Raw genomic sequence first — 24636 nt, forward strand, 5'->3', positions numbered from 1 at the left:
TCCCTCCAAGAGGGCTGCTGGAGCCCGAGCTCTGCTGGGTCCGCCAGGCGCCCAGCAGGAAACAGATGGCAGGCCTGGTAGTGCCCACTGGTAGAGGCTTCACTGAAGGAACCTTGTACAGAGGTGTGAGCAGGATTGAGGGACCAGTGAAGCACCCCTGGGCTACCAACGGCTGGAGGCCACCCCCACCCCAGGCCCCGGAGGAGCGAAGGAAGGGGCTGTTGCGAGGTAGTGAGAGTTGTAGCTGCAGGAGCCGGTGCGACAGGCAGGGTGGAGAGGAGTGGGGGAAGGATGGGGTGGGGGGAATGGCAGCCCCCCAGCAGAGCCCCCTCAGGCCACACCTGTGGGTTCTCCGACAGGACCAGGCGCAGAGAACACCTTTCACCTGCCATCGCACCCTCCGCCCAGCCCCGTCCGCTGACTTAGCCCATCAGCAGGGTCCCCATGCCTTTCACCCGCCCGAGGCCCTCACTGGAAACCAAGGCGGTTCTGCACTCAGATCATGATTTATGCTGTCGACCAGGGTGGTTTTCATCAGTGTCTTCAGACAGTTTGATTGTCACCACGTGGACTCCTGGCCCGTAGCGGGAAGAAGCGAGGGATGCTGCTGATCACCCTGCAATGCACCCACAGGCCCCATCAACAGAGCCTTCTCCGGCCAAGTGTGCCGTGCGGAGGGGAGAAACCCTGGTCAACCTGATTGCTCCGGCCCCTTCTCTGTGCCTCCCTCGGCTCCAGCTGGGCCCTTCCTGCTCCTCCTCTTCCAGCCCCGGCCAGGGCAGCCCCAGCCCTCTCTCAAGTCTGCCATGTAGGCTGGCTCCCCGGCTGCAGACGATGCTTGCCCAGCCCAGCCCAGCCCTGGACTCCCAGCCCTTATGTGTGCGCCCCACCTCCTGCTCCTCCTTCCTTTCCTCTCTAAAGTGCCCGCCCTCCAGACCCTGTGCCATCACCCCTGGCCTCTTACCCTGTTACCTTCTCCCTCTCCCTCTCTCTCTCTCTCTCTCTCTCTCTCTCTCTCTCTCTCTCTCTCTCTCTCAGTGATAATTCTTCCAGGTCCTCTCCTTCTAAATGTCATGGAACAAGGCAGACTTCTGGACCTAGCCAAGATCATGCTCAAAGCTATTTATACTTTCTCCCCTTACTTCCAGAACCGGAATGTCCTCTTTGTTTGTAAAGCACAAACACTTTGATCTCCCTGATCTCCCTGAGGCTGCGGCTCCTGGGAGCTGCTGAGCCAGTGTCCAGCACAGGCGCCTCTGGCTGGGAAGCCACCTCCCCGTGGTCCTTGCGAGAGGGCTCCTCAGAGGACAGAAGGCTCCCCGGCACGGAAGAAGCTGCGTATAGGACTCTCCCAGGGCCAGGGAGACCCTAGCTGAGGGCTGACCCTGCTCTCTCGATGCCCCCTCCTTGCCTGCCCCCTGCACAGGCCTCTCCTCACCGGGTCACCCTCCCTTAGCCCCACCAAGGCTCAGGCCAAGTCGGGGAGGACCCCAGCTGTGTAGTCCTGAGATGAAGTTGCCCAGAATGCCCACCTCTAGTCCTCTCCTCCATACACCCCTCAAAGCCCGAGAAACACCAGCTCCCTGCCCGCCCAGAGCCTCGGCGCTGCAGGTCCGCCACCAGCAGCCCAGCCACACCCACTGGGGAGGGGCCGCGCCCTCCGCCCCCCCCCCCCCCCCCCCCTCCGCCCTCCGGGCCCCCGGAGTGACAAGCAGAAAAAGAAGATCCGGGATTGGGCCCGGGCAGGGAGCAGGGGGACCCGCCAGCACCCCTCACTGCAGCCCCGCCAGCTCAGTGATGGGCGGGGCGTGCACCAGGAGCTCCTCGTAGCGACTGAGAAACAGCCGGAAGCGAGCGAGGTAGGTGTCTTCGTTGTAAGGCAGCTGCTTCTCGCGGAGGAACTGGGACACCACGGGCTTCACCTGCCGGAAGGTGGGCGGCAGGAGCGCGCTGAGCCGGCCTGGGCTTCGGACGGCGGGCCGGCCCTTCCCCGGGGCCCTCCTGCCCCCCAGCGCCTGCGCCTGTCTGCCCAGTTCCACAGGCTCCGGAGGAGCTGGGGGCTTGCAGAGTTCCTGCCTCCCCGCTCCCAGCAGGCGAGGGACAGGGGGGCGGACTTCTCCGCAGCCTCCCCCAGGGCTCCCAACTAGGGACCGCCCTCCTGGCACAGAGGGAACAAACCACGGCTCCTCTTAGCAGCACCTACTGTGTGCCCAGCATTTCAGAGCCATTTCTCCACTTCATGCTCAAGGCCTGTGGATGTAAGCACTGTCCAGGTCAGACGAGCAAGCTGAGGCTCAGAGAGGCCCATGAGCTTGCTGAGTCTCACTGCTAATAAGAAACCCGCCCTAGCCAGTTTAGCTCAGTGTATAGAGCATCAGCCTTCGGACTCAAGGGTCCTGGGTTCGATTCCGGTCAAGGGCACATGCCCGGGTTGCGGGTTTGGTCTCCCAGCGGGGGGGGAGGTTGGGGGGGGGCAGGAGGCAGCCAATCAATGATTCCCTCTCATCATTGATGTTTCTTTCTGTCTCTTCCTCTCCCTTCCTCTCTGAAATTAATAAAAAAAATATATTTTAAAAAAAGAAAAGAAAAAAAGAAACCCACGTGTCTCTGACCAGAAACCCCCCTGGGGACCTCTGACCAGGCCAGTTGGGGGACGCAGGGTTCAGGCGAAAGCTGAAGGTTACCAGCCCTCCAGCTCCACCCCCCTACCTTTAGGCACATGTTGTCAGAGAGCGTGGGGAACAGGTGGTGCTCCACGTGGCAGCTGATGATGGAGTGGCCGAACGCCCAGTCCAGCAGGGGCAGCCGGGGCAGGTTCAGCACCCCCAGGCTCATCATGTGGATCCGGCGGGGCTTCTGGTCCCGGGAGAACATGGGCAGCCCGATGTGCTGTGACAGACACGCGGGTCACGGCCTGAGCCATTCCTGCACCTCCCCACCCCGCCCCGGGGTCCTCCCCCGGCACTCGGGGATCAGCGGGCCCTTCTGCCCCCCTCACTCCCACTGGGGCGGGACCTGGTAGAGGCGTGAAGAGGCTGAGCCCCGAGCTCAGTCTCGTCCATCTCTGGGCCTCTCTCCCCATCTGTCCAGTGAGGGGCGAGGCCTGGGTATCCCGTGGTCCCCAGTGAGGGGCGAGGCCTGGGTACCCCGTGGTCCCCAGTGAGGGGCGAGGCCTGGGTACCCTGTGGTCTCCAGCGCCCAGGGCGGGGAGGCCTCACCTGGAAGACGTTAACGTGGAGGTACGGGTGGGCCAGCAGGGATCTGGTGCAGAGCATGCAGGCCAGGGCCGAGGCGGGGCTCCGGAAGCCGGACACGTGCCGGAGCAGCCAGTAGTGAGAACACAGGCCCAGGGAGATGAGGCCCAGCGCCCGCAGAGCCGCCCCGAGCTTCACCTTCCTCAGCCGCTCTGCCGGAGGGCAAGAAACACAGGGATGGTGGGCAAGGCTCACATCCCAGCGGGCTCCCTGCTGGCCCAGTGGTGCTAACGAGGCTGCGATCTGGGTCATCCGCCCTCAGCCCGAAAGTAGACTCACCCACGATACGGATGAGGAAATGGAGCATTAGGCAACTTGACCGGGGTCACTCTGATAGTGACTGGCGGCCTGGGGCTTGAATCCAGGTCTGCCGCCCCCAGCCCCTGTCCTTCCACCAGAGGATTTGCTCCCATGATATTAAAAATTCTAACATGCGCCCGGCCGGCGTGGCTCAGTGACTGAGCATTGACCTATGAACCAGGAGGTCACGGTTCGATTCCCGGTCAGGGCACATGCCTGGGTTGCGGGCTCACTGGGGCGTGTGGGAGGCAGCTGATCAATGATTCTCTCTCATTATTGATGTTTCTGTCTCTCTCTGAAATCAATCTTCTTCTCTGAAATCAATGAAAAAATTTTTAAAAAGTTTCTTTTATAAAAATAAAAAAGTCTAACATGCAATACAGTGCGAGGCATTTTCAAAGAGTTTTTATATCTATTATCTCATTAGGTAATAATGCTGAGCAGGAAGAACCCGAGGCTCAGAGAGGTCAAGTTACCTGCCTGAGGTCACCAGCCCGTACGCGGCTAAGCCAGGCTTGGCCCCGGGTCTGAGCTCTTTCCACCCAGCCTGGCTGCCTCAGAAAGTTCCTGCCAGTCTGAACTCAGGGCTCCTCACCTCCTCCACCAGCAGCCTCCGCCAGCGAGGAGGGGAGGAAGAAAAGGGAAGACCAGGTCTCTGCAGGCCGCTGGGGACCCAGGCCCGGCACACTCACCGACAGCCACCAGGGGCGTGATGATGGGGATCAAGAGAGGAGCGAGGAACATGTAGACGTAGCGGTTGAGGCAAGGCAGCCTCCAGGTGCTCGAGTCGCCCAGGCCCAGCACGTTGGTGTAGCCGTGGTGCATTTTGACGTGCCCGTGCCGGGCGTCCTCGGCGGGGAAGGCCGTGCACACCTAGAGGAGGGAGCCGGAGAGGGCCCCGGGGCCCCGGTCAGCACAGCCCCGCAAAGCAGGGCCTTTGGGAGCCTCGAGAGCGCCCCACCCTCCGGGGCCTGCCTGCCTCGCTCACAGCCCCAGCTAATCAGCCTTGACCATCAACTCTCAGGTGTCTGTGAGCGCAGAGTGGCAGCCAGTCAGAGTGACTGTCCGCCGGGTGTGGCGCTGCAACGTGTCAGGGGCACGAGGCCAGCCCCCCGATTGCCACGCTGCCCCTGACCATCCAGACAACCTGCCAGCCTGAGAGGCCTGGACGAGGCCCGCTCCTGGCCTCGGACTGCCATTATTTGGTGCCTGTTTATCTTGGAAAGATCTGTACTTTCAGAGCTCTCCTCTGCACCCTGAGCCTGCGCAGGGAGGGGGCGGTGTGGGAGTAGTCAGGGGTGAAGGGAGGCCATGTCCTAGGCTGTCCACGCGGGTGGCACCTGGGGTGCGGGTGCCGGGGCTCCCTGCTCCCTGGGGTGGCTCCCCTACAGCATTTGTGGGGTTCTCCACAGCCGGTCTCTGACGCCAAGAGCAGCCATTCTGGGTGCAAAAGAGGGGCTAAGGTGCTTCTTATGCCGAGGCCTGCAGGTGAACGTGCAGACGGCAGCCTCTTCCCGCATCGTATCCAGGCCACGAGGTGCTGCTAACTGTGCTGAAGACGCGGCCTGCCTGTCTGCGGGGGAGCGGGAAGGGTTCCCCGAAGCCAGTCCCTGGGAGCCTCTCCGGCAGCAGGAGGCCTTCGGTGAGCACGCAGCGTTCTGCACTCTGCGTGCCTCGCTAATCTTCCAGCCCGGGGTCAGGGCTGTGATTACCCACTGTCAACAGAAGCGGAAACAGATAGAGAGAGGCCACGTGACCAGCCAGCTCACTCCGCGATGCAGGCAGCAGAGGTGGAATTTGAACCCAGCTTTCATCCAAGATAAGCCACACGACCCCTGAGACGTGCCACTTGCCCCAGAGAGCAGGGCCCAGGCTCTGGGTCCAGGCAAAGCCTGGAGGAGACGGAAGACAGCGAAGGGCACGGTCCCCACACCGTGCCAAGACGCGCTCCTTTGGAACGAAATGGAGCCGAGATGGAGCCAGAAGCTCCATCTAACGGACACTGAGGCCGGGCCAGCATGGCTCAGTGGTTGAGCATCCACCTGTGAACCAGGGGGTCTCGGTTCCATTCCGCGTTGTGAGCTCAATCCCCAGTAGGGGGCGTGCAGGAGGCAGCCAGTCAGTGGTTCTCTCTCATCATTGATGTTTCTCTCTCTCCCTTCCTCTCTAAAATCAATAAGAAATATCTTTTAAATAAAAAATAGTTTTAAAAAATAAATAAAATATAAAGGAGACACAGGTAGTGATGGCACCGTGCAGTTTTACAGCAGCCACGGGAGATGTGGCAGGTCGCTGCTGCATCGTCCACGAAGGCAGAGGGCACGGGGGGAGCTGGGGGAGATGCCAGTTCCATGGCAGCCTTGCTGCAGAGTCCCCGGAGACAGGCCCGGCTGCGTTGCTCAGGTGGCATAACCCCCAGGGCTGGACTGTGCTCTCTGTTTTTTGTAACCTCGCAACAGGGACAGAACCCGAGAGGGTGGGAGGGTTTCGTGGCTTAAAGTGACATCTCTCCCAGGCCTGCTGGTCTCCGGGGCCCCTTGGTTGGGTCAAGTCAATGGCAGGAGCCCGGCGGCGGGCACCAGGGGCTGCAGCCAGGAGCTTTGAGGCTCACGGTGTGTCCCAGGTGGGAGAAGCAACTGTTTGTAACTGCTCCTTCTATGCCCTTCCGCTCCCAGGGTCAGGCCTCCTGCATTGCCTCTCTCATCAAGAAATGCCAGCTGAATCACCAATAAACCAGCCAATAGCAGGTGCTGGCGAGGACGTGGAGGAAATGGGACCCTCGGGCACTGTGGGGGGAATGCAGACCGGTGCAGCCACGGTGGAAAGCAGAATGGAGGTGCCTCAGAACATTAAAAATAGAGCTGCCATGTGGTCCGGCAATTCGGCTTCTGGGTATTTATCCGGAGAAAACAGAAACACTAATTTGAAAAAATCTCTGCACCCCTATGTTCACTGCGGCGTTATTTACAATAGCCCAGCCATGGAAGCAGCCCAGGGCCGTCAGCAGCAGAGTGGGTAAAGGAGAAGCGGTGCGCACATACAGTGGCCTAGGACTCCGCCACCGCAAAGAATGAAAACTCGCCCTTTGCAACAGCATGGATGGCCTAGAGGGCTTTATGGCCAGTGAAGCATGTCAGTCAGAGAGAGACAACTACCGCATGCGTTCACTGATATGTGGAATCTAAAACAAAAACAAACAAACAAAAATAAACAGAGCAAAACAGACTCAAAAATACAGAGAATAAATTGATGGTTGCCAAAGGGGAAGGGATTAGGGGGTGGAAATAAAATTAAAAAAAAAAAAGCCCGGCCAGTGTGGCTCAGTGGTTGAGCTGCCCTAGGGGGTAAGGGAGGCTCACAATCCCTTCTGTGTCTTCTAATATTTCCTTTTATTTTATTTCTTAAACAGACAATACTTTGCAGGATTAAACACCATCATTATAAAATCATGACACAACCGAAGTTGGGTGTCATATAGGTCACACTCTGAGACCGGAAGGGGAGGGACAGGATGGGGAGGGTGACTGGCCAGAGGCTGCTGGTCTGGGAGATGCGAGATGGTGAGGGCGGACGGACTGACGGGCCCAGAGGCAGGATCTGGGGGAAAGGTGAGGGCTGGTGGAGGAGAGGAATCAGGGACAAGGCCAGGTTTCCAGGTGAGGGCCAGGGCCATGGCGGGGCCGCTCCGGAGGTGGACATAGGAGCGGAGGGCGGCAGGCGTGGGCAGGATGAGAAAGCGGGCTGTGCATCGCGTGTCCCTGGGGCAGGACGGACTCTGGGCTAGAGTCTGCCAGCTCCTATTCCCCCCCCCCCCCCCCAGCTCCTCTCCCTGACTCCCAGGGGCTGGGCAGCCTGTCACGCTGGCTTCAGAGTGCTGAGGGCCTCTGGGGTTGGTTGTGTGTGTGTGTGTGTTTTTTTACAAAAGTATATTTTGGACTGCAGATCTGCGTTTGTCCTGTAAATTAGTTTTTTTAATTAAGAAAATAGTCATAGCCCGGCTGGCGTGGCTCAGTAGTTGAGCATCCACCTATGCACCAGGTCACGGCTCGAGTCCCAGTCAGGGCACAGGCCCGGGTTGCAGGCTCCATCCCCAGTGTGGGGCGTGCAGGAGGCAGATGATCAATGATTCTCCCTCATCTTTGATGTTTCTCTCTCTCTCTTCCTCTCTGAAGGCAATAAAAATATATTTTTAAAAAGATAAGAAAAGAGTCATAGCCTGGCCGGTTTGGCTCAGTGGTTGGAGCATAAGGCCAAGGACTGAAGGGTCTCAGGTTCAATTCCCGGTCAAGGGCATGTACCTGGGTTACAGGTTCCCCGGCCCTGGTGGGGGTGCTTGCAGGAGGTGACCAATCCATGTGCCTCTCTCACATCAATGTTTCTCCCTCCACCCGCCCCTTCCTCTCTCTCTCTAGAAATCAATGGGGAAAGTATCGCCGGGTGAGGAGTAAAAATAAAAAAAATTTTTTTTTAAGTCATAGCTGAGCCTACGCAGTCTAACACCCCTCGGGGCTCAGGTGGGAAAATGCAGAGAGAAGGTCAGAGAGTCAGCCCTGAGGATGATGGCCACACTGAACTCCTGGGAAGAGAACATTCGAGAATTATGACCAGGCTGTGGCTCTTGGCTCTGTTTCGGCCACCACAAAGGCCTTGGATGAAGGTGGGGCCTCCCCGTGGGTGAGACTCCTGGGGGCAGAGCTGGGCTGTGCTGGCTCTGGAGCAGCTGGGACTCGCCCGCCCCGGAAGTTGAGAAACAGTGGAGCTTAGCACCTGGCACAGCCTGCTCCCTCCCACTCTGGGGAGCATCTGTGAGGGACAGGAGGGGAGTGTCTAAGGTCCCTCTCATTTCAGGAGTTAATCCCTGCCGAGCTTCAGGACTTAATGGTGGTGGCCCCGCCGCCCACCTTCCCCCACCTTCCCCCACCTCCCCCACCTTCCCCCACCTTCTCCCACCTCCTCCACCTCCCCCACCTTCCCCCACCTTCCCCCACCTCCCCCCACCTTCCCCCACCTTCCCCCACCTTCCCCCACCTCCCCCACCTTCTCCCACCTTCCCCCACCTTCCTGTGGCCCTTCACCAGCAGTCCCTGTGACATCACCAGGGACAGGGAGGGGCAGGCGCTCTTGCAGGGGAAGGCAGGCTATCAGTGGGCTGGAGAGAGGGTCAGAGGGAGGCTAAGAGGACTGGAACTTTCCTCGTGTAGACCAGAAGTGGGTCTTCAGAGGGAGGCTCCTGCTGGGTGGGGAGGTGCGTATGACTGGGACACTTTAGTGGAGAAACAACAACAACCTGGAGTGTCACCGCTTGCCCCTCCCCCCGATGGGGAGAGTGGGTCAGAGAGGGTGAGGTCCTTGCCCACCCCCATCTGGAGCCAGCAGCCCCCGAGACGAACCTGGCAAAACGGGGTGCCCCAGGAAAGCCAAGGATACTCAGCGGACACGGAAGGCTGCGGAGTGGAGGACTAGATTTTTCCATAGTGATGGGAGACTCAGGCACCCAGCGAGAAGCGTGACCGCGGGACGTGGGAGAAGTGGACAGGCAGGGGTCCAGGAGGGTCCTGGGCAGCAGGAGCTGGTCCTTTGTGCAACTCAGAGGACAGCTGGTGGGCCAGAGCCACAGCCAACGGCCCCCAACACACACACACACGCACACACACACGCACACACACACACGCACATGCACACGCACACACATGCACACGCACACACACACACACACACACAGTTCTGTCTGCTTTGCATAACTGCATCAACCTTTCCATTCAAAACAAACAACAAAAACTGCTGACCCCTCCTGGCTGCTGCACGCGCCCTCCGCCCTCCGGAGAACAGAAAGCACAGCCAACACGAGCCAGCGCCGAAGAGCAGGTCCGGGCCCTACGTCAAGGTCTCGGTGAATCCCCACACTGGCTTCGAGGTAAGGCGGTCAGTCCCGTTTATTAGATGAGGAAGCGAACCCTTAGAGGCTGAACTGGATAACATGCCCAAGGTCAGGCGGCCAGTGGGGCCGGGAATGCACCGGGGAGGGGCAGCTCCCAAGGCCCTGCCCTCCCCTGTGGCCTGCTCTGGCTGGCCAGGCCGCGGTCCAGGCGAGGAGGGAGCAAGTCCCGCAGAGGAACCGGAGAGGCCTGAGACCAGGCCAGAGAGACGGGCACCCTGGCCAGAACCCTTTGCCTCCCTGGCCTTGCCCGAGGGCCAGGGTGAGAAGGCCGAAGCCAGATGGGGAGGAGCAGGAAGAGGGGGTGCAGGGTCAGGAGAGAGGAGGGTCCTTCCTGGAGCAGACTTGGGGGAGCAGGGAGGGGCCTTCTCAGGATGGCTCGGCCGTCACCAGGCATCAGAGGGACATGTGTTCCGGAGCTGGGACACTGACACCCGGCACCTCCTCCCCGCCCCCTTCCGTCCCCGGCTCACATTTTAATCCCTGATTGCAAAACCAGGCGGCCCCAAAGGCTGTAGCCAAGACCTGCCAGGCACAGGTGTCCGGAGGAGGAGGAGGAAGCTCCGTCACCGCGTGGGCTAGTGCTGCAGAGAGCTGAGCGGGTGCCCCCGGAGAAGCAGGGGTACCCAGGCCGAGTCCACTGCCAGAGATACTCGTACATCCCCTCATACGGTTCTCCCCCCACAGGTACCACCACCCTCCAGGGCACCCACAGACACACACTGTGGTGCAGGCTGGGCCCACATCCCAGCAGCTGCAGCCACCCGCCCACGTGGGCACACAGCTGTGCCCACCCGCACACTGGCACCGAGCAAGGAGGATGCCCGCCTGGCCCAGCAGCTGCCTCACCCTCTCCCAGGCTCACCTCCACGAAGAAATGTGCCCAGATCTTGCTCCAGCGCCTGGACTCAGTGAGGGCACCGTGCGTGGCCAGGTGGCTGCCCTTGACAGTGAGCGTGTAGTGGCACACGCCCAGGATGGTGATGCCCAGGACAAAGGCCAGGCCATTCTCCGAACGCAGGCACAGGAACCCTGGGGGGCGGGGAGGAGCAAGGTTTTTCTCAGCTTTTGGAGATCTGGGCCCAAACCCGGGGAAGCCCAGACCAAAGTGAGCCCAGCCCTGGGGGCCACCACAGGCAGCGGCGAGGCGGGTCCCCCTGTGGCCTGAGGGGTGGCTCTCTCATCAGGATTGGGGGACAAAGCAGAGCCCCCTTGACTCCTCAAGGAGATTCCCGGAGTCCTGATCCTGGGCCCCAGCCAGAGCAGCAATGGCTGGGCCTGGTGGGGGTCCAGACCAGGGGAAGTCCAGGGCAAGCCCCTCCCTCTTCACCCCATCCCTGGTGGTCCCACAGAACTTCCTCCCCTCCCCTGGACTCCGGTCCTCACCCCTCCCAGCCTCCCCACCCCTCTCAGCTGCCCCTCCTCTGCCCTTCATGCCTGGCCTCTCTCTCCCCCCACCCCACCCCCCACCCCGCGCCCAGGTCCTCTGAGGCCACAGGGCAGGACACCCCAAACAGACGGTCAGATTTGGGGTCCCCAGCACGCAGCGTCTCCCCAACTCCACCCCCAGCCCTCTTCATCCCCTTCCTCGCACCCTCCCCCCAGCCGGGCCCCTTGTGGCCCGTGTCCCCGTGTCCCCGTGTCCCGTGTCCCTCACCAGGCGGCAGGGCGAGGAGGCTGAGCGCAAGGATGGAGCAGTCCACGCCGTGGCGCTCCCACCACGAGCTCGCCCTCACCACGTCCCGGACCCGCGCCTCCAGCTCGCCCAGCAGCGCCTCGGCCCCGCCGCTCCCTCGGGGCGCTCCCCGCGCCGCCGTTTCCATGGGCTCCGGACCACTGGGAAGACACCGGCGTCTGCGGCGCCCAGCGAGGCGCAGGGCACGGGCGGGGGCGGGCCGGGGCGGAGTCACGCGCCTGGCACCCGCCCCGTGAGATGGTTCGCGCTGGGCACCGAGCGCCTCGGGACCAGAACTTCCGCGGGAGGAGCCGGTAGATGCGGGAGGGCGGGGAGGAGACTGGGAGCGAGATCCCCCCCAACACCCCACCCCCAGAGTAGAGGGGACCAGCGCAGGGGGACGCGCGGATACCCCCCAGGGTCCCTGACCGCCTGACCTCAAACAACTCCTGTCCCCTCACCTGCTCCCGTTGCAGGATTTTATTCCACAGCCTGAGTTTGTTTTTTTTTAAAAAATACATTTTATTGATTTTTTACAGAGAGGAAGGGAGAGGGATAGAGAGTTAGAAACATCGATCAGCAGCCTCCTGCACACCTCCTATGGGGATGTGCCCACAACCAAGGTACATGCCCTTGACCGGAATCGAACCTGGGACCTTTCAGTCCGCAGGCCTCTGCTTTAACCACTGAGCCAAACCGGTTATAGCCTGAGTGTTTTTCTTAGTGGCACTTGGCAGACACGTGACCCCTGGAGAGTTGGCCCATGGCCCACCAGTCCAGTGATTTTTAAAAAAATATATTTTATTGATTTCAGAGAGGAAGGAAGAGGGAGAGCGAGATAGAAACATCAATGATGAGAGAGAATCATTGATTGGTTGTCTCCTGCACGCCCCCCACTGGGGACTGAGCCCGCAACCCCGGGCATGTGCCCTTGACTGGAATCGAATCTGGGACCCTTCAGTCCACAGGCCGACACTCTATCCACTGAGCCAAACCGGCCAGGGCCAGTCCAGGGATTTTGGGGTGACAGAGAGAGCTGTATAGGAAACACATCCAGACTTCACCATTCCCGGTGGGATCCTTCACTCACTCAGGGGTGCCCAGGTCTGGACCCAGGAACAAGGCCAAGGCCACAGCAAACATCTCCCGCCCCCCTCCCCCCAAGACTTGGGTCCTAGCCCCTTCCCATCAGCCCAGGTCCCCACCCAGCAGGGCTGGAGGCTCGAGCCACTGTGCTCTGCAAACTCCCTTCTCAGCTTTCTCCTTTTTGCTTTTGTTTTACTTTCGCCCTGGTCTTACCCTGAAGTCCCTTTAAAAATGAGATCTGGTGCCCTAACCGGTCTGGCTCAGTGGCTAGAGCGTCAGCCTGCGGACTCAAGGGTCCCAGGTTCGATTCCAGTCAAGAGCATGTACCTTGGCTGCGGGCACATACCCAGTGGGGAGTGTGCAGGAGGCAGCGGATTGATGTTTCTAACTCTCTATCCTCTCCCTTCCTCTCTGTAAAAAATCAATTAGATATATTAAAAAAAAAAAAAAAAGTGAGGTCTGGGCCCAGCTGGCGGGCACGGCTCAGCGGTTTAGGATCAACATATGAACCAGGAGGTCACAGTTGGATTCCTAGTCAGGGCACATACCCAGGTTGCAGGCTCGATCCCCAGTGTGTGTGTGTGTGTGTGTGTGTGTGTGTGTGTGTGTGTGTGCAGGAGGCAGCCAGTCAATGATTCTCTCTCATCATTGATGTTTCTCTCTCTCTCTCTCTCCCCCTCCCTCTCCTTTCCTCTCTGAAAACAATAAAAATATACTTTTCGGGGTGAAATGAGGTCTGGTATGGTGAGGGCAGCAGCACTTTCAGCAGGAGACCTTTGGGAGGGGTGATGAGACCAGGGGAGGGAGGGAGACTCCTTCTGTCTTCCTTCATGAATTCTTATGAGTTTGTCCTCCCAATTCTTTACAAAAGGGCAGGGTTTTCTTTATCGGGTCAGTATTCTAAGGGGCTTACAACCTAATAGACCAGTTCTCACCACACACACATCCGCTCCTTGAAGGTACCATGGTTTTCACATCCGTGTTGGGTTGTGGGATTTCCCCGCAGCTGCGGAGCGTGGCCTCATCCCACTTCCATCGGCGGAGGCCCAGCGAGAGGAACTAACCTGCCCAACACGCACCCACAGGCACTGAATGGAAGAGCCAGAACTCCAGCCCAGGAGTTCCCAAACTTCGCTCCCAAACCCAACGACCTTCTGTCTATATCAGAGGCTTTAAAATCAGACAAGGGGGAGGTGCCCTTTCCCCTCCCTATCTCGCCATCGAGCCCCTCCCCCTGGGACACACTAGAATATTCAGGGAAGAGACATGTACAGTTTTCTATTTTTTTAAAATATATTTATTGATTTTTTTACAGAGGGGAAGGGAGAGGGATAGAGAGTTAGAAACATGATCAGCTGCCTCCCGCACTCCCCCTACTGGGGATGTGCCTGCAACCAAGGTACCCGGACCCTTCAGTCCGCAGGCCGACACTCTATCCACTGAACCAAACCAGTTAGGGCTATTTTTTTTTTTATTTATCTTATTTTTAATCTTCTCTCTGGTCCAAACCCAAGACAGGTGAGCCCTAAGAGTGGTGGGGGGAGTGGGGTGTCACATGATGCTAGGTTTGGCCTTCCCGGGACCTCTGGAGTTCCCCACCCTGGGGCAGCGATGACTCCTCCTTTTTGTGATTCAGATCTTTATTTGCTGGGGTTCACTGGGGTTAATGATTGTTGTGGTTGGGGTTGGGGTGGGAAGGAGCCCTGCCCTGACCCCAGGGCTTGGAGGGGGATCCTGAGAGTTGGGAGACCTGGGAGGCTGGGGGACACCTCTTCCAGCAATGCGACCATTTCTATGCTCTAAGCCTGGGTGGCTGGGTCTTTAACCCTTTCTTGTCTTCCACCCATCGTGCCACCCTCCCCACTCCCACCCCCACCCCCACCCCCCAGTCATCAAAGCCTGGTGAGGCCCCGCTCCATGAGGCAAGCGGCATTATTCACAGGGGTGGGGTCCAGGGAGCTGGGGCAGAAGCAGCCTAGCCTCTGGCTCAGATCTTGGTCATCTGAGAGTGGGACTGGCACCCCAAGCTCCCCGGGCTCCAGCAGGGCGGGCCCACATTGACAGGGTGCCCTGGCCTCACCTCCGAGGACCGGACCCCTGGCCTGCCCCAGCTGCCTGCAGCCTCTATCCGCATCCCGCAAGGACCAAGCCAGGTTGGTGACGGCCCAGAGGCAGGTCAGGGAGTGAGGGGTGAGGGAGCGGGGGCCAGCCTGGTGCTGCTGGGGACGCTGCTGAGGCTCCCAGGGCTGTCAGTCTGTCCCCACCTTACAGGAAAGGAAACGGAGGCCCAGGCTACCTTTTCCAAAATACACAGCAAGTTAGGTCCTTGAACGCCCAAGGCTGGGGATGTTAGGAACCCAGACTCCTGGCTGGTGAGGTTCCCCAAGGGGCATCTGGTTGCTCCCTCTGAGTCCGGTTGGCACCACAGTCCAGTGTGTGCCAGTGACTCTGGATATGGGTTCGCCTTAAGGGAGTGTGTTGGGCCTGGCGGGGTTGGTGCCAGGGCTGGGAGTGAGAGCCGGGGTTCTCACACAGAATGGAGGCCGAGGACCGTGTGTAGAGCGAGGCTCTGGACTCAGACACACCCAGGTTCCAGTCCTTGCTGTGTGACCTTAGGCAAGTCACTTGGCCTCTGTGAGCCCCAGTTTCCTGAGAGGGTGGTTCGGAGTGGATGAAGGTGATACCAGTTACCTTAACAGTTCTCTGGGGAGAGTATTAAGATCATTTCTTTTTGTTGTTGTTGTTTTAAGTATGTTTTTATTTATTTTTAGAAAGTGAGGAAGGGAGAGGGATAGAGAGATAAAAAAAATCGATAAGAGAGGAGCATCATTGATCGGCTGCCTCCTGCACGCCCCTTCCTGGGGATCCAGCCTGCAACCCGGGCCGAGAATGGAATCTTGACCTCCTGCTTCATAGGTTGACGCTCAACCACTGAGCCACACCAGCCAGAAAAGATCATTTCTGTAGAATGGATACCAATGGACCACACAGGGCAAGTGCTCGTGGTAGATACAGTTATCACTGATGACAGTTCCTGTGCAATTGTAATTATTATTGTTATGTTGAATATTGATATGCTTTAAATCGGATACCCTTTGGTATTGATAATGATAGTAAAACGTGGTTTCCATTTCCAGCAAGAAAAGGGCCTGAACATGCTCGCTCTGCCTATTTCCCGCTCCTTCTTGCCCATGTTTTCTGTGTGTGTGTGTGTGTGTGTGTGTGTGTGTGTGTGTGTGTAGGGCTGAGGTTCAGAGCCATGGTGACTCCTCCCACAACCCTGAAGTATGACCACGCTGTGTAGATGGTGTGGGGAGCATTGAAAGGGGAGTCTGGGGACCACCCAGCATGTCAGTTCTCCCTGCCATGGGCACAGGGATGCCCTGGCCTGGCGGATGCCCATGAGACCTCCTCATCTCCAGATTCTTGTCCACCAGGTCAGGTGGGTTGTCATCGCCCCCTGCTGGTCAGATGAGGATGCCTCTATGTGTTTGTTTAGTGGGGGAGGGGCTCCGTCTCAAGAGACTGCACCCTGGGACTGCCTAGGGCTCACAACTGGGTAGGGCTGGGACCACAGGAACAATGGGTCTGTTTCAGGCCACCAATAAGCACGATCATTATTAACTGCTGTGCGTTAAGTGCTTTGCCCCCATTATCATTTCACCCCCCCAATGACCTATGGGATTAACACTGTTATTATAATAAATTATAATGCCTATTTGACAGACTCAAGAGGGGGGGGTGACTTATCCCAGGCCATACAGCTAGAAAGGGGCGGAGACGTTTTGCTGCCCAGAGCTGGCTGCCCCCTGAGGCTTGCCGCCTCCCGTAAACCCAGGCTTATCTCAGAGGATGTGAGGCAGGCACGGGCTGGGAGAACGGGAGTGTCACGCTGTCCAGGACTGGCTAACGCGGGCACCGGAGGCAGCTGGCACCATGGAAAGCGTCGGGAAACCTGGTACTGCTTTGCCCACATGGCTGCTCTGTGACCTTCAGCCCGTCCCTTGCCCTCTGGCCTCAGTTAACCTCGTCTGTAAAAATGAGACCCTGAGCCACATGCCCGGAGGCCCTTCCTGCCTCTGATTCATTCCCCACCCTCATCTCCATCCATCGGTCATCCCACTTAGGGTACGGTCCACAGCAGGTGCACTAAGGCTCGTAACCTGGGCCCCTGGGCCGCTTGGGGCTCCGTGACCGGCCTCAAGTTGTGACTGAAAGTGCACTTGAGTGTGTGTGTGTGTGTGTGTGCATGTGTGTGTGTGTGTGTGTGTGTGCGCGCGCGCGCGCGTGTGTGTGTGTGTGTGTGTGTGTGTGTGTGCCCGATGCGCATTTTCCAGGGAAAGCGTCCATATTTATCATCAGATTCTAATCCCCAATGGCTGAGCATCATTGGTTATCCTAACCTTTTAGGAAGAATCTCCCTACTAACTCGATCGGAATTTTTAGGGGAATGAGTGGAGAAAGCTGAGTCTGGTGTAAAAGTCTCCCCTTCACTCTGTGTGTCCCCTAGACTTCTGGAGCCACCAGCTTCCTCCCCACCCCCCGGGGTTCCACCCTCAGCCACATTGACCTCTGAAGACATCCGCCCCACTGCTTCCGGTTAGCCTCTGCCTCCCTGCTGACGCTCTGTTCCTCTCTCTGTCATTGCGAGTCTTCATCCCCATGTCCTTCCCTGGACCTGCTTCGCTGCCGGGACAGGCCGGTCTTTCCAGAGGTAGGTGCAGTGACCAGGATGGCCAGTAGGGGTCACAGGCCGGTCTTTCCAGAGGTAGGTGCAGTGACCAGGATGGCCAGTAGGGGTCGCTGGGCTGATGAACCCCGTTGAGCTATGGGAGGCAGAATCTCACGTCTTGTTGGCCCCCTTGACAGACCCAGGGTGAGGAAAGGAGGCCTGTGTCAGGTCTGGACCTTCCTCTTGGTAAGCCTCGGTTTTTTCATCTGTAAAGTGGAGGGAGGTGGCCTAGAACCCCTAGATAGTTGCTAGGCAACCTTCCAGCCCTGAGGTCCTGTGAACCTTTCTGATTGATGCCGGAGGGAGGGGGTTGTCTGGAACTCCCCTTGGCAGAAGCCCTTGGACCAGCATCCTGAGGGAATGGAACAAAACTCCAGAGCCCTTTCCCACACTTGACTAAGAAAACAGAGCTCATTGTCCTGCAGCTTAAGGGGAGCCGGAAGAAAGGAGGGTTCTAAACATGGCTGCCCCAAGAGCTGCCTGGGAGGCCTCCCGGGAGGGGGGGGGGGGCCTTGATTCAGGGCTGATGGGGCCCAGGTGATGGATGGCAGTGTGCTGGGATTCGGCTTCTGCCCGTGTCTGGAGAAGCCCAGGCAGACCAGGGTGAGAGGGAGAGAAAGCGCGGTCCTACCTTCAGCGGCTGCAGGCCCCGGGAACAGGGCTGGCGCCTGAGCTACCTCCTCACTCCGCTGCTGGGGGCTGTCTCACCCCAGTTCTGAGCCTTCCCTCTCCATCAGCTCCAAATTCTGGGCCCAGGGAGCAGGTGAAGGCCCAGGGGGAGGGGAGGCCCTGCAGAGATGCCCAGGGAGGAGTGCCCAACCGCCCATCCCAAGACCCCATCCCAAGACTCCCTCCGAGGAATAGGACCAAGTCCTCGAAGGCACAAAAAGACCCTCTCCCTCTCCTACCCCACCCCCCTGCCCTCTTCATCCCAACCCTCCCCCACCCCCACGTGATTAAAGAACAGGACACAGGCATGACAATGATGCAGAACATACTCTGCAAAAGTTATAATGAACCTGCAGGAGGGACGCTGTGCACAGGGCGGGAGTCACAGAGCCCGCCCACCCCAGCACAGGAGAACAGGAGGGGCCGAGGCAGTGCACAGCCAGGAACAGGGGAGAAAGGGCAGCACCTGGGGCTCCGAGGAAATCTAGTCGGCACTTGGGTGGCCCCAGGCTCAGGCCGAGAACAGGGAGGAGGACTGGGGTGGGCTCAGGGTGGCAGGGGCAGGCAGCACAGCCCTCCGGGTGGGACCAGGCACTACAGACCACCTCCATCACACCCCCAGCTCTGGGCATGGCCGGACAGGGCCCAGACACCCAAAGGGAGGCCTGTGGCATTCTTTGGGGGTTCTCTTTCCCTGCCCCAGCCAGGGAAGAAGTGGGGGGCGGGGAGGGCTGTGGCAGTGTTCCCAGCAGAAGCTGCTTCCAACCTGAAGATCAGGGATGGGGTCCGTTGCATGGGGGTGTACATGTGCTCACACATGTGTGTGAGCTCCTGAGTGACTCCCACATCTGTGACCTCAGTGTGACTGGAGAGCTCAGAGGACACCTGTCTGAGGACCTTAAGGGGCTGGCCTTCCTCCTGCGAGCTCTCGAGCTCTCGCTTACCCACCACCAACCAACCCCCAACGCAGGAACGCAGAGCCCTGGGGACAATCAGCAGCTTAGATTATCCACCTCCTCAGGCTGCTCCAGTGTCCGCACGACGGCCTGCCCACACTAGGCTGGACTCCCTGCCATGCCCAGCCTCCGCCTGTCTCGGGCCTGCGGCCATAATACTGCAGCCGGTTACTCTAGCACCTTGTGTCTGTTGCCCTGACCCTCTGGGGTCCCTGGGGGACCAGGCTACACAGCCAAGGAGAGGGGAGGTGGAGGAGGACAGGGTAGGGAGGGCAGAGTCAGGCTGGGCTCCACCTCAGGGTAAGCTGGGAAGGGCACCAGTCACACACACACACACACACACACACACACACACACACACACACTCCAGCCTGGCACTCCAACTCCCCAGCATGGCCAGTGGGAGACGGAGAGGGGGCCGGCTGTGCTTAGGGGCAGGGTGGGGACTGAGGTCAGGGCATTTGGCTGAAGAGTCGAGCCAGGACCTCTTCTCTGGAGTGTGAGGGGAGGCAGCCCAAACTCTCCTCTTCCCAAAAATGTAGGACGTGAGCAAGTGTCCAGCCTGAGCAACGGGATCCCCGGAGGAGGGATGGGGGAGACAGCGGCCCCTGGGACAGGCTGCGCCCACCCCCACACACCCACTCCTACCCGCTCTCATGGGCACCTCGTCTAGCCCCCGGGCCTCCTGCAAATCCACATGTCCTTTAGGGCCACTCCAATGGCCATACCCTCTACTTCCGAGTCCTTGCCCCTGGGGAGGGGCCTGGGGCTGCAGGGCTGGCAACTGTGGAGGCTTTGTGGCCCCACCGCGGGTTGTGGCAACTTGCAATTCACTTTGGTCTGGGAGAGAAGGCCCCTGTTATCTGTGGAGAAAGAGAGAGAAGCACCTCAGAGAAGAGCCGCTGAGACAGGTCAAACCAAGACTAGCCATTTGGACAACTTGACAACTTACCGTTGGGCGGGCTGATGGGCAGGAATGGGGACACTTGCCTAGGGGGGCCCACCCCACACCCCAAACTCTAAACCAGACTGCCTCCCCACATCCACCCCTGCCCACACATGTAGGGAAAAGGCCAGAGATACCAAAAGGGCTTGTGGTTTGCCAGGAGGGAGGGGTCGGGGCAGGGATGGGCCGCGGCTCAGCTGGTGTGGCAGCAGCTTTGGGCGCCCCGAGGTTTCCTGAACGCAAGTGACCACGCTGCCCTTCCTGGGAGTCACCGGGTCCCCAGGCTCTGCCCCAGCAGGGCAGGCCCTTGGGGTGAGCTACTCAAACCCTCGGAGCCCCCACTTGCTCACTAGAAAATGGGGGTGATCTAGCCCTGCGCTGGGGAGCTGGGGAGGATGAAATGAAAGGACAAGTGCAAGGAGCCGGGACTTGGGAGGGTTGTGATGACTGTGACCCCCATGTCTCCTCCAGACTAAGAAACCCATTTCCCCACATTTTGATTTGCCCAGAACCGAGGTGCACTTTTCATTCGCTGTGATAAGGCTTCACCAAACTGGCAGCCCCTTTTTCTGCACTGGGGGTAAAGAGACTAAGTGGGGCCTCATGTGGTGGGTGGGGACTGGGTTTTATGAAATGCGGTATTACCCCTCACTTCCGGGAAAAGCAGATCCCCTCCCCCCTCCCCCCTGTCTCCCCGCCCATTGCGGGGGTGGGGGCGGGGGACGGAGGTGGGGGGAGGGGGCAGGCACTCACAGCTCCGTGTCCTCCAGGGCCGGTGGGCGCTCCAGCGCCTGCCTCCGCCTCCGCACGGCCCCCATGATCTTCTTGCGGGACCCCAGGGGGACGCTGATGCTGCGGAGGTCGAGGTCCGAGCACAGCATCAGGGCTTCCAGGTCGATCTTCTCCTGCCGCAGGAGGGAGGCGAAGTCCTCCATGTGCAGGGAGGCCAGGAAGGTCTCCAGCGGGCTCGTCTCGGGCTCCAGGTCCTCGTCGAGGCCCAAGTCCAGCTCGTCCCAGGGCAGCTCCTCCCCGCAGCTGCGCTCCTGCAGGCTGTTGGCACTGCCCAGGCTGTCGTCGTCCAGGCTGGGGGAGCTCTGCAGCCGGCCCCGCGGCGTGCCCGCGCCGTCCACATCCTCCCGGCCCAGCCCGTGCAGCCCGCTGCTCAGGTAGTTCCTGCGGAACACCATGGTGCCCAGGCCCGGGCGGGTGAACAAGGAGTCGTGGCCGGAGTCGGTGCTGACCTCCGAGTGGGCCGGCTCGTTGGCCAGCGTGGCACGGGAGACGCTGTCCTCGTCGGAGAGGAACATGTCCCGGAGCGGGGAGCGCCCCCACTCCTTGGGGTTGGCGTAGTTGCCCTGGCGCACGAACATCACGTCGCTGCCCAGCTGCAAGCCCGAGAGCGAGCGCACACTCTTGCGGCCGTCCTCGGAGACCTTGAAGGTGCCCTCGCCGCCCTGCTTGCGCCGCTCCAGCTTCCGCTGGATCTTGGTCTTGCCCCTGTTGGTGCCGTGCAGCGTGGCCTGCGAGTAGGGCAGGTGGCTGCCCAGCGCCAGGGGCTGCAGCCGGCGGCTCAGGGTGCTGGACGTGAGGCTGGAGAAGCTGAGCGTGTCGGAGCGCTCGGCCAGCTCGCGCCGGTAGCGCCGCTCCATGCGCTCGTGGTGCTTGCGCTGCATCTTGGCGCACTCGCGGATGCGCCGCTCCGCCTCGCGGAAGGCCTTGTCCTTCAGCTTGCCCACCAGCTTGGGGTTGAGGCTGCTCTGCTTGGCCGCGATGGAGTCCAGGTAGCGCACGCACTCCATGTGGCCCTTCATGGCGGCCATGTCCAGCGGGGTGTGGTAGTCGTTGTCCAGGCACCAGATGTTGGCCCCGAAGGACACCAGGAAGGAGAGGCAGTGCAGATGGCCATTGGAGGCGGCCAGGTGCAGGGGCGTGTTGCCCCAGATGTCACACTTGTCCGGGTCGCCCCTGCAGTGGGAACACGTGGGGAGGGGTGATGAGCCATCGCAGCTCAGGCGGGACCCGAGGGCCTGAGAGCTCCCCAGATTCCAGGAGACGCGCAGCCCCGGGCCCCTAGTCGGACGTAGACGCCCCGGGTGCGCAGGGGGTGGGGCGACAGGGAAGGCGGGGCCAGGGCGGGGCTTTCCCCAAGAGAACGGAGGGCTGGGAATCTCAGGGGATGAATAATTGATGCCCAGAGAGAAAGGGGTGAATTATTCATGGGGCCCAGTGGGGAGCGGGCCCAGAGAGGTGGTGGGCCAGGGCGCGTCTGGGTCTCTAGGCAGGCGTGGTGGTGAGCACCGCTGCGTGTGCAGGAGTGATCGTAGGATGAGGGGCGGATGAGGGGTAGTGTGTGCTGGGCCTGAGCCCTGGGTGAGTGCGTGTGCGTGAGGGTGTGTGCCTGCGTGGCGGCGGGCACAGCCATGTCTGCAGGGAGCGGGGCCAGGCCTGGCAAGCCCGAGTGTGAGAGCAGGTGTCGGGTCTTGGCCTGGGCCAGAAGGGGAGCGTGGGGGCAGCCAGGACTAGAGGGAGGAGGAGGGAACTCTGCCACCGGGGCCCCGTGCCCTCTCCGCCCCGCTGCCCCATCACTAGGAGCCCTGAGAGGCAGGCCTGTCCCCGGGACCCACCCAGCCCTGCAGCACCCTCCACACCAGGCGGTGTCCTCCCAGCAGGGCAGGCTCCCCCCTCCCGCAGGAGCCTAGCTCAGTGCCTCTGCCTCAGGCTAATGAGGCCACAAGGCCACCCCCGGGGCAGGAGAAAGAATCACCCCTTTGTCACTCCCGCTCCCTGAGCAACCCCCTCCTCACTTCCCTTCCACGTTGCCAAGCCCCGCAGGGCCATGAGGGGAGGGCTGCTTGGCATCTGGTGTCCACACCTAAACACCACCCGTGCCCTTTGTTGGAGGTGGGGGCGCTGGGGGGAAATGAGTCTCTCTGAGGGAGGGGCAGGAGGGCAGGATCACGTGTGCCCTCTTGGCGTGGAGAGGGGCCGTCTTAGCCTTCTGGAACATGGTTCAGCTGCCTGGTCCTAGGGGCTGCCCCCGCCTGCTGGGCCCCAGGAACAGCCACCCAGGGAAGGCAAGGGGTTCCCTCACCCACCCCGTATTCAGGCCACAGCGGGCCCCTGGCGCGAGGGCCAGCCGGCCCCGGCCCTCCACATGTTCCCAGGACCCTCCTGGGGCATCTCCTCCTCTTTCTCTCGGTCCAGGCTGCCTTGGTGTCTGTCCATTCAGCCTGACTTCTCTATAAATCTGCTGGGGCGGGTGTGTGTGTGTGTGTGTGTGTGTGTGTGTGTGTGTGTGTCCACAATGCCATTCAGCCCCGGGAGCCCCCTTCAGTGTCCCTGAACCCTGCATTCCTCACCGGCTACCCCCAAACCCCTTCCCTGGCCCTGACGCCTGGGCTCTATGCTCCCCCGCCCCCTAGACAATTCCAAAGGGAGGGAGAGGGAGCCTTCCGTGGGGGAGGGGTGCAGCGGGAGTTGTGGGGTGGCTGAACCCAGTGACAGTTGGTGCTGTGGGCAATGCCCATAAATCCCGGCAGTGAGCCGAGAGAGAGGGTGAGCCCAGCCTGGGGGGGAGGGGCACCCTGCTGGGCGAGCCCTCAGATCCAGGCTGGGTGGGCAGCGGGGACCCCTCCTTTCCTAGCCCCCCCCCCCCCGTCCCCTCTGAGGCTTCGGCACCTTCTCTTCCTTCTCACTGTGCCTCTCACACTTGCTGCAAGGTGCCACCCACGCAGGAGGCCTCTCCCCCTCCCCCTCCTTCTGCAGCCCCTCCCACAATCATGAACCCCCAAATCCTAGCCCTCCTCTCCCAGCCCCATATCCAGGTCACAAGTGTCACATGCCTCAGCCGGTGCCCCCCTCCCTCCCAAGACTGCCAGGCCCCAAGGTCCCACCCCAGGGTCCGTCCCCAGGGAAGGGAGTGGCTCAGAGGAGAGGGGCCCGGGACCCGGGAGGGGCTGGGGGCTGAGAGCGCGGGCGCTCTGCCCGCTCCGCTGCGGGACTGGGCTGGGCACTCACCCCCGGCTCACGATGAGGCGCAGCGACTCCAGGTTGCCGTGGTAAGCCGCCCAGAGAGTGGGGGTCATGCCATCCTCGTCGGGGGCGTTCAGCTCCTTCCGGGTGGCCTCCTTGAGGAGCTCCAGGTAGCCGTCCCGGGCCGCCCGGTGGTACTGGTCGTTCATGGCTCCCGACTTGGACGGGGCGGGCCAGCGGCTCGGAGAAAGGCCCCCCGCGGGGGAGGTTTTCGGGGTTAGGACTGAGGCATGGGGTGGGGGGAGGGGGCCGGGCAGGGGCTGGGGCCGCCAGCCCCGCTGCCGCAGACGGTGGGTGCGGAGCGCAGAGCCGCCGCTACTCCGACATCTGAGCCGCGCACCGGCCGGAGGGGGAGGATCTGCTGCGGCCCAGGGAGCCGCCCCCGGCTGCCCCTGGGTCCTAAACACCCTGGGCCCGAGAGCACTGGGGAGACCGGGCGAGGCCCTGCCCTCTCCCCAAAAATGTCCACCCCAGCTCCCTGCGCAGTGAGGACCTGTCTAGGGGCAGTCCGAGGTCTGTCCTCACTGGAGCCCGGGGGCGCGGCTCCCGTGTCTCCACGCATCCCAGGAACGGGCCGAGGGCGGGGGAGGGGTGTCTGCGGCAGTCCGGACCCCTGGGACAGTGGGCCCGAGAGGGTCATTAGGACCAACCGCGGGACCGTCAGCGAGTAGAACCCGGCGGTCCCGTCCGCCGTCCGCCGTCCGCTCCCGCGGGGTCAGCGAGACTCTGTCCAGCAGGGGGCGCTGGAGACCGGCGCGGACTCCGCGCGCCGCGGGAGAACTTGTATCCGAGCTCGACTTGGGCGCATCCCGCGGAGCCGGGGAAGGGGGGACAGGGGAAGGAGGGACAGGGAACTTGGATCACTGAGAGGGCGCCGGGGAAAGGGGCACGAGGGGCCAGCGTTGGGGCAGCTACAGAGGCGCACAAAGGCTCAGGGCGCATCGAGGGCGTTGCGATGCCCCCAGGTCCTTGGGGCATCCCCGCAACATAAGTTCTCAGGGTTCCGGGGTGCCAGGGCGTGGTGGGCCGGGGTGCCCTCTGGGTGCCGCAG

The 24636-nt window shown here is 60.9% G+C and overlaps 2 protein-coding genes across 2 annotated transcripts; both read right to left on the minus strand.

Annotated features, from left to right (window-relative positions):
- Window positions 1–1772: 1772 nt before the first annotated feature.
- Window positions 1773–11327, minus strand: FADS6 (fatty acid desaturase 6). Its single transcript, XM_008155088.3, has 6 exons — window positions 11147–11327; window positions 10355–10521; window positions 4247–4427; window positions 3219–3406; window positions 2710–2889; window positions 1773–1922 (listed from the first exon to the last, which is right to left on the minus strand). Exons 1-6 carry the CDS (start codon window positions 11310–11312, stop codon window positions 1773–1775), a joined length of 1032 nt encoding a protein of 343 aa, XP_008153310.2. The 5' UTR covers window positions 11313–11327.
- An 8975-nt stretch (window positions 11328–20302) lies between these two features.
- On the minus strand, window positions 20303–23734 carry USH1G (USH1 protein network component sans). The gene is made up of 2 exons (XM_008155087.3): window positions 23571–23734; window positions 20303–21518 (listed from the first exon to the last, which is right to left on the minus strand). Exons 1-2 carry the CDS (start codon window positions 23732–23734, stop codon window positions 20303–20305), a joined length of 1380 nt encoding a protein of 459 aa, XP_008153309.1.
- Window positions 23735–24636: the final 902 nt, after the last annotated feature.

The sequence above is a fragment of the Eptesicus fuscus genome, chromosome 20 (genome assembly GCF_027574615.1).
Source record: "Eptesicus fuscus isolate TK198812 chromosome 20, DD_ASM_mEF_20220401, whole genome shotgun sequence".
NCBI lineage: Eukaryota > Metazoa > Chordata > Mammalia > Chiroptera > Vespertilionidae > Eptesicus > Eptesicus fuscus.

What these genes read in the sequence shown, in the direction of transcription:
- FADS6 (XM_008155088.3), bottom strand. Translation starts at nt 11,312, where the DNA reads ATGGAAACGGCGGCGCGGGGAGCGCCCCGAGGGAGCGGCGGGGCCGAG. An exon ending in CCTCCTCGCCCTGCCGCCTG is followed by an intron (nt 10,522 to 11,146) that starts GTGAGGGACACG and finishes CCCGCCCCCCAG; the next exon opens with GGTTCCTGTGCCTGCGTTCG. An exon ending in CTGACAACATGTGCCTAAAG is followed by an intron (nt 1,923 to 2,709) that starts GTAGGGGGGTGG and finishes ACCTTCCGGCAG; the next exon opens with GTGAAGCCCGTGGTGTCCCA.
- USH1G (XM_008155087.3), bottom strand. Translation starts at nt 23,734, where the DNA reads ATGAACGACCAGTACCACCGGGCGGCCCGGGACGGCTACCTGGAGCTC. An exon ending in CGCCTCATCGTGAGCCGGGG is followed by an intron (nt 21,519 to 23,570) that starts GTGAGTGCCCAG and finishes TTCCCACTGCAG; the next exon opens with GGGCGACCCGGACAAGTGTG.